This window comes from Octodon degus, unplaced genomic scaffold (assembly GCF_000260255.1).
Source record: "Octodon degus isolate 3935 unplaced genomic scaffold, OctDeg1.0 scaffold00116, whole genome shotgun sequence".
Lineage (NCBI taxonomy): Eukaryota > Metazoa > Chordata > Mammalia > Rodentia > Octodontidae > Octodon > Octodon degus.
Genome location: NW_004524692.1, coordinates 6,879,134 through 6,888,037, shown reverse-complemented (window position 1 = coordinate 6,888,037; position 8,904 = coordinate 6,879,134). Strand labels below are relative to the sequence as shown.

The following is an 8,904-nucleotide window of genomic DNA, read 5'->3' as shown; positions in this document are numbered from 1 at the left end:
TTCTTCTTCTTTCTTCTTCTTCTTCTTCTTCTTCTTCTTCTTCTTCTTCTTCTTCTTCTTCTTCTTCTTCTTCTTCTTCTTCTTCTTCTTCTATTTTAACAAATTGTGTGGGTGTGTTTTTTTTTCAATACTGGGGATTGAACTTAGGACCTTGCACTTGCCAGGCAAGTGCTTATTCTACTGAGCTATCTTCCTGGCCCTGGTTACGTCTTGATGTTAGCCATTCTTTCTGGGGTGAGATGGAATCTCAGTGTTGTTTTAATTTACATTTCTCAAATGACCAATGATGTTGAACATTTTTTCATATAGTTACTTACCATTTGTATTTCTTCCCCTGAGAAATGTGCATTCATCTCAGATACTCTTTTTTGGATTGGGTCTTTGAATTTGGGCAGCTTGATTTAAAAAAAAAAAAATCTTCAATCCCCGGTTCTGCCAAAAAAAAAAAAATTATTTATATGTTCTAGATAGAAGGCCTTTGTCTGAGGGACAGAATGGTTATAACTTTTTTCCCAATTTGTTGATTTTCTTTTTACTCTGTTGGAGATTTTCTTGAAGTACAGAAACTTTTCAAAAAGATGAGATCCCTGGGGAGTCAGGGAGATGGCTCAGTGGAATAAACGCTTGCCTGGCAAGCACAAGGGCCTAAATTCAATCCCCTGTTCTGGGAAAAAAAAAAAAAAAAAAAGGTGAGATCCCATTTGTTGATTCCTTGACGTATTTCCTGTGCAGTTTGGTTTTTCTTCACAAACTCTCTACCTACTCCTATGTCTTTGAGATTTCTACTTATATTTTCCACCAGAAGAATTAGTGTTTCTGTTTTAATATTTAAATCTTTAATCCGTTTTGATTGTAGCTTTGTGCATGGTGATAGGCATGGGCCTGGTGTTAGCCTTCAGCATCTGGAAAGCCAGTTGTTCCAGGACCATTTATTAAAGAGGCTATCTTTCCTCCAGTGACCTGTTTGTCCCCTTTATCAAAGATAAGGTAGCTGACTGTGTTTGTAGTTGTGTCTGCATTTTCTAATCTGTTCCACTCCTCCTCAGGTCTGTCTCTATGCCAGTATCATGCTGATTTTATCACAGTAGCTTTATAGTATAATTTCAGGTCAGGGATTGTGATACCGCCTGCCTTTCCTTTGTTTCCCAGGATTGATTTTGATATTCTGGGTCTTTTCTGGTTCCAAATGAATTTGATGAATGTTTTCTCTAGCTCTGTGAGGTATACCAATGGTATCTTAATTGGGATTGTACTGAATCTGTATAACAATTTTGGGAGTAAGGTCATTTTCACAACGTTGTTTCTTCCTACCCAAGAGCATAGAATATTTTTCCATTTTCTCAAAACTGCTTCAATCTCTTCTCAGAGTAACATCATTTTCACTATATAAATCTTTTACATTCTTTGTGAGATTGGTTCCTAAGCATTTCATTTTGAGGGATGTTATTGTGAAAGGTGTGTTTTCCCTAATTTCTCTCTCAGTATGTTCATTCTTTGTGTACAAAAATGCTGCTGATTTTGGATATTGACTTTGTATCCTGCTACATTGCTGAATTTGGTGATTAAACCTACAAGACCCTAGGTGGAGTTTTTTGGGTCCTCTATGTAGAGTATCATGTCATCTGCAAACAATGATAATTTCACTTCTTCTTTTCCAATCCTATTCCCTTAATTTCTCTCTATTGTCTAATTGCTCTGGCTAATGTTTCCAGAACTATGATGAGTAGGAGTAGAGACAATGGACAACCTTGTATTTTTCCTGATTTTAACATGAAGCCCTTCAGTTTTTGCCTATTTATTTATTTATTTATTTATTTATTTATTTTGTCCATTTAGTATGATGTTGGCTGTTGGTTTCTCATAGATGGCTTTTATCAAGTTAAGATATAAACCATCTAATTCACTTCTCTGTAGGGTCTTTATCAGGAATGAGTATTGGACTTAGTGAAAAGCTTTTCCTGAATCTATTGAGATGATCATGTGGGTTTTGTGCTTGGTTTTATTGATGGTTCTATTATTATTCTGTTTTCCTAATGTGCAAATTTACCACTATAAATTTTCCTTTTAAAAGAGCTTTCATTGTATCCCATAGGTTTCAGTAAGTTGTATCTGCATTTTTGTTTGATTGTAAATATTTTTTCATTTCTTCTTTAATTTCATCTGTGACCCTCTGGTTGTTTAGGAAGTTGTTATTTAATTTCCATGTGTTTATGCTGTTTTTGATTTTTTTTTTTTTTTTTGGTGTTACCAAGGATCAAACTCAGGACCTTGTACTTGTCAGACAAGCACTTATTCCACTGAGCTATCTCCCTGGCCCCTTGATCTTTCTTTTGTCAATGATTTCTAGTTTTATTGCACTGTGATCAGGTAGTATGCAAGGGATAAATTAAATTGCTTTGCATTTACTTAAGAGTGTTCTGTATGTTAGTATATGGTCTGTTTTGGAGAATGTCCTGTGTGTAGCTGAGAAAAATGTGTATTGTATTGTTGCTAGGTGAAACACTCTATAAAGGTCTGCCAAGCCAATTTCTTTACAAGTTTGGTTTAGTTCTGTTTTTTCTTTGGTGATTTTTTTTTCCCCTAGTTGATCTATCTCTCTGTGACAGTGGTGTATTAAACTCCCCCATTACTATTGTATTTTTTTAATTTTTATTTATTTATTTATTTGTGTGTGTGTGTGTGTGTGTGTGTGTGTGGCCAGCTCAGCCCACCAGGGGGTGGGGCGGGCAGGCATGTGGTGCTGGGGGATTGAACCACGGTCCCTGTGCTTTGCTAAACTTGTTCTAAGTAGGTGCTTTAGACCACTGAGCTATCGCACTAGCCCCACTATTGTATTATTGACTATTTGATTTTTCATATCTGTGAAAATTTGTCTTATGTAGGGGGGTGCTCCCACATTGGGTGCATATATATTTATTATTGTTATATCTTCCATTTGCAGTTTTCCCTTAACAAATGTGTAGCGACCATCTTTATCTCTTTGGATGATTTTTGGTTTGAAGTTGATCCTGTCAGCAACCAGGATAGCTAGCCCTACTTTTTTCTGCATGGAAGACTATTTTCCATCCTTTGACTTTTAGTCTGTGAATTTCCTTTTGAGCTCAGTGTGTTTTTGTATGCAGCATATTGTTGGATTCTGTTTCTTAATCCAATCTGTTGGTCTATTTCTTTTGATTGGTGAATTGAGGCCATTTACATTGATGGTTATAACTGATACATATTGGCTTATCTTTGTCATATTATTTTCCTGGCATAGGTTCCATAATTTTTCTCTCTTTTTAATTACTTGGTCTGTTTGGCAGTTCCTTTCTGTTGTTCTCGAATCTGTGATCACTTCTATCTCTTTCTAGAATATCTGTCATTACTCTTTTTAGGGTTGGCTTGGTGGTCATGAATTTCTTCAATTGTTCTTTGTCACCAAGAATCTTATTTCACCATTTAATGTGACAGATAGTTTTGTAGGGTACCTCAATCTGGCCTGGAAGTTATTTTCTTTCAGGATCTGAAATACTTCACTTCAAGCTCTTCCTGATTTGACGATTTGTGATAAGAAATCTGCCATGATTCTGATGGGCTTTCCATTATAGGTGATCTGTTTCTTCTCTCTAGAAACTTTTAGTATTCTATTCTATTGCTGAATTTCTGAGAACTTGATCATCATGTGTCTAGGTGTAGATTATTGTGATTATGGCTGTGTGGAGTTCTATTTGCCTTGCTTATCTGTATGTCAGGTTCTTTTCTCATGTTTGAAAAACTTTCTGCTAGTACTTCTACAAATAATCTTTTTTATGTCATTTCTGCTGTCTCCTTCTGCTTCACTGACACGTATTCTTCTTCTTTTATTAATTTTATTAACACCTATTATTCTTATATTATTTTTCTTTGCATCATCTTGTAGATGCTGAATTGTTATTTCCTGATTCCTTGTTAGTTTTAAGAGATCTTTTATTTACTTCACATTCATTAACTGCAACACTGTCTTTTAGGTCTAAAAGTCTATCTTCAGTTTCTTCAAGCAGTTTTGCCAGCTTTCAATGGAATTCTTAATATCCTGGATAGCTGTTTGAATCTGTTTTGTGCATTCTAATTTTTTCCTGTATTGGTCATTCAGTGTTTGCATCATTTTTCTGTTCTCCTCTATTTTTCTATCTATGTCTTCTATAGCTGTGCTGTGCAATTCTTTCATGACTTTTATCCTTTCTTTTTGTACCTGAGAGATTATTTCTGCTCTTATTTCTTCTATAGGCTGAAGGACTTGTTTCTTTACTTCAGTTGATATCATTTCAGAGATTTCAGGTGTGTGATTTCCAAGATTTTGTGCATCTTTCTCTCCTGGGTTTGCTCTGCGTGGGCTAGAGGATTGAGATTGCCTTTTGCTCCTGTGTTTTGGCATTTTTGAAGCTCCCAGTAATCACCCAGATAGAGTCCTGCAGGCTGTCCAGAGTCTGCCAAAGTTCTTAAATGGCTCCAGGAAAGCTCCACACCTGCTCGAGCTGGGCCCACAGGTTGAAGCTCTCATGTGTCCTGCAAATCATCACTTTTTTATTAGATTGGAAGAAAATCCAGATTTGCCAAGGATGCCAGGACTTTGACGTATGAGAGAGTATCCTCTTTGTCCTCTCACTGGGATTCAGGCATATCGAGAACATGCGTGTACCTTCAGCCCTGGGAAGCTGCCACACTCTATAGTCTTCAGCAGGGCCTCCACAGATGGTGACACATCACTATTGGTTGGAAACTATCCCGAAGTTGACTGCGTAAACCCAATTAAGCACCCTCTTTCCCAGAGAATGCCAAAGGAGAGTACCCATTGGTGAACAGGAAAGCCCTAGAATGCTTTGCTCAAGTTCCCTACTTTCTATTTGAAGCTACTTTACTAAAACATGACAGCCCACATAATAGTAATGGTTACACTTTATTGAAACCTAGTATGATCCTAACTTTAGTTCGTTTGTTTTTGTGGCACCTGGAATTGAACTCAGGACCTTGCACTTGCCAGGCAAGTGCTTATTCTACTGAGCTATCTCCCTGGCCCGTGATCCTAACTTCAAATAGCTATTCAGTTCAAAAATTCTTTTAAGTACTGGCTGTGCATGCAAGGTACTATTCTACAAACTGGGAATACAGTGGTGGGAGAAAAATGCATGAATCCCTGCCCACATACAACTTAATTTCTAGTGCAAAGAGATAGACTACTGTCTGCATACTATGCAAATTACATACTATGTTAAATGCAATGGAAAAAAATAAAACATGGAATGCAGGGAGGGGTTACAGTCTTTGAAAGGATACCCAAGAAAAGACCCAGCAATCTTGCAGCACAAGAGAAATGATGGTCAGAGAGATAAGAGGTACCCAAGGTCACAAGCTGGTTATGGCAGAAAATAAGATTCATACCCATCTGTCCCAAGTCCAGGCCCTCTCCATTTCAGGCTTAATCTTGTAAAAGCTTTAATACTGGTATTCTCAGACACCTCAGGATTAACTAGGGCTACATCTGCTACATTTTCAGAGATCAGTAACATTAGACATTTTGAGTACAGTCAGGACATGCTACTAAATTGTGGCTCTAATTAATCATTACACAATTTTGAGACAAAATCAGGACTGCCAATGTCTAGGACTTCCAGGCCTTCTCACGGACCATGACACATCTTTGTGGTGGTCTGCCTGCCCAGGCACTGGACATAGATCCTTTCAGTGTTCCTCATGGAAGGTTGGCCTTCCTTCACAGGTCGTCTCATCTTTGACAACCTGAAGAAATCCATCGCGTACACCCTGACCAGCAACATTCCTGAGATCACCCCCTTTCTGATGTTCATCATCCTTGGGATCCCCTTGCCTCTGGGCACCATTACAATCCTCTGCATTGACCTGGGCACAGACATGGTGAGGATCAGGCTGAAGCCTGGCTCAGCAAACTCCTGTGAGACAGATTAGGAGTAGGAGAAAGCTTGACCGTGGGGTGGGCAGTGCTGCAGCTCTTCCTGAGTTTCCTTCTGAACTTTGTGACTCCATCATTCCATCCCTCTAACCTCCAGGTACCTGCTATCTCCCTGGCTTATGAGAACCCAGAAAGTGACATCATGCAGAGGCATCCACGGGACCCCAAAACTGATAATCTTGTCAATCGCCGTCTCATTGGCATGGCCTATGGACAGATTGGTGAGTGCAAAGCAGTGAGGCAGGGAGGAAGAGGAGAACAATTGCCCATCGGAGCCAGCTCTGCTTGAAAATAGGGAGGGGTTTTCCCAAACACAAAATGCTCTGGGCCTTAGCAACACAATGAGTTGTTGATCTCTGAGCTGCCCTTGATATAGGGCCCAGTCAAAAAGAGCACATGTATCTACAATGGTAGCATCTTTCTACATGCCATGTAATCAGCAAACCCAAAGCTAGCAAGCTCACTAATTTTAAGGGCAGAGAGTTTTATGGAAGAAATAGAACTTGAACTTGGTATTGGAGGATAAGGACTTTAACTAAGCGCTGTATCTAGACAGATGTGGAGAGCAGCAAAGGGAAGCTTATGGCATTGTTAGAGAAGAATAAACAGACCGTCTTGATGGCACTCTTGGTCTCCATAAGGCAGTAGTGGAAAACAAGGCTATAGATATAGATAGCGTTTGTATTGGGTCCAGCCTGGAAAGACACTTGGGTGCCATTAGAGGCCTTTGTTGCCAGATACATCAGTGTGTTTCAGGAACAGAGCAAGGGATGGACAGAGTAGAGATTGGGAACAAGAGAAGCCATCCCAACATCTATGAGAGGAATCTGTAGAAAAAGCACAGGCTTAGGACTCAGACTTATGTTTGAATCTGAATTTCACCACTTCTTAACTGTATAATCCTGGACAATAACTGGGTTTTGTGTGTGTTCCAGTTTTCGCAATCATGAGACAGAGATGACAGTTGAGCCTTGTGATGACCTGTGTCCACTGTCTGTACCCACACAGTGCACAGCTCTCAGGTTAGGACGCAAACATTAACATCAATCACCACTATGGCCCCGGCAAGGGAGACTGAAGTTTTGACTAAGGGAAAGTCAAAAGGTAAATAGTAGACAAGAGGCTAACATTTTGTAAATGTCCTAATGTCAGAGGAAGGAGAGTTGTCCAGCTCTTTCAGTTTTAAGATGATATGACTCAAAGATGACACTGGGTTAGAGTTTAGAAATAAGTGTCGGAGCTTGAGGACAAATCCCTTAGATGGGGGATTAGCTGTGGAAGGCAAGAATCTTCACACCTGCGCAGACACACACGAGTCCAACAGATGCAGGGCCCAGCCTCCGTCCCTCGGATGGACTGCCTTTGGGGCACCTTCCATGACTGTCCTACGGCTCTGCCTCTTACAGGGATGATCCAGGCTCTGGCTGGATTCTTCACCTATTTCGTGGTCATGGCTGAGAATGGCTTTAAGCCTCTTGATCTGCTGAGCATCCGCCAGGAGTGGGACGATCCCTTCTCCAATAACCTGGAGGACAGCTATGGACAGCAATGGGTGAGTAGCGAGGTGGAGGCAGCAGACAGCAACCAAGAAGGCTAAGGAAGTGACGGGGAAGGGAGTGAGTTTAGCACATTTTTAAAATTTGCTAATAATTTTTTATTATTTTTAATACAAAACAATGGGAATTAAAAATTAGAAATGATACAGAATTTCAGGGAAGCACCAGCCAGAATAGATACCTTATCTCCAGTCCTGTCTGAGTACTCAGTCATTTGACTGAAACCTCCAGTGGCATCTGTAAACTTCTCTTTGTTTACAATGATCGAATTTCAGCTCATTTCCTTTTTCTGTTGCATGCCCCACCTTCCTGGATTCCTTGCAACTGAGGTCTTCTCCATCCTATCACCTCTTCCGGGCTGACTTCTATTTCTGCAGGTTCTGAACATGATTTCCCCCAAAAAAGAGTGCCGATCCCTCTCCCGTTACGTTCCTTCCCTCTGTAACAGTTCACATAATGTGATTTGAAATCAAAAACTTACCTTCTTTATACGTTCCATCCTTACCATTGTACACTTCTTTAATGTAAAGGATGCCTTTCAGTAGTCATCTTTCCTAACATCCAAGTTCAGCGAGGATCAAACTGAAGTCCTCCCGTCAATAATCTGTGCTCAAGAATTTCAGTAAGTATGCTTTTGTGTGACTGAATGTTCCCATCCCCATTTCTACATCAGTGAGACATGTGACACCAATCATCCATACAAGTATAGACTCACAACCTGTTATCTTTATTCACTCTATAAATAAGAAACTAAGTCTAGAGAGATTTAACAACTTGCTCAAAGTCCTGCCATGAGTCCCTAGAAGAGCCAGATTAGGATTCTAGACTGTTGTTTCCTCAATGGAATTTCCCACTTCACCATGATCTCTTCAAACTAAGTTAGTTGCAGGCTCCTCAAAAGTATGTTCTGATATAAACTGTTGAAAAGACGGCTGTCATAAACAAGTGGCTTCTGCCAGCTGAGCCGCACAAGGCCACCAGACATCAATGTTTGCAGCTACCAGGGCTGCTCCAAAAGCTAGAGCTGCCCAAAGTCCGTACCTTTGTTCTGCCTGCCATTACCTGCTCAGTCCTCACCTCAAGAGGTGAGGTTTAGTGTTAGTTTCATACCCTCATGCCTCGTCACAGCTGCTAAGACACCACGTGACATGATTTATGATAAAGATAATTAAAAGTACCTTAGGGGTAAACTATCCTAAAGGCATCATAATGTATTAGAAGACTGGGGGGCTGGAGAGATGGCTCAGTGGTCTAAAGCACCTACTTGAAACAAGCTTGGCAAAGCACAGGGACCGCGGTTTGAACCCCCAGCACCACATGCCAGCCAGCCCCGCCCCCTGGTGGGCTGAGCTGGCCACACACACACACACACAATAAATAAATGTAATAAATAAAAATAAATAA

The 8,904-nt window shown here is 40.2% G+C and overlaps 1 protein-coding gene across 1 annotated transcript in view; it reads left to right on the top strand.

Annotated features, from left to right (window-relative positions):
- Positions 1–8,904, top strand: part of Atp1a4 (ATPase Na+/K+ transporting subunit alpha 4) — a 42,805-nt gene that overhangs the window by 26,264 nt on the left and 7,637 nt on the right. Inside the window, exons 16-18 of the mRNA XM_004639938.2 lie at positions 5,735–5,889; positions 6,042–6,165; positions 7,351–7,496. Of these exons, the coding sequence (XP_004639995.1) occupies positions 5,735–5,889; positions 6,042–6,165; positions 7,351–7,496 (425 nt within the window). The remainder of the gene's footprint in view (positions 1–5,734; positions 5,890–6,041; positions 6,166–7,350; positions 7,497–8,904) is intronic.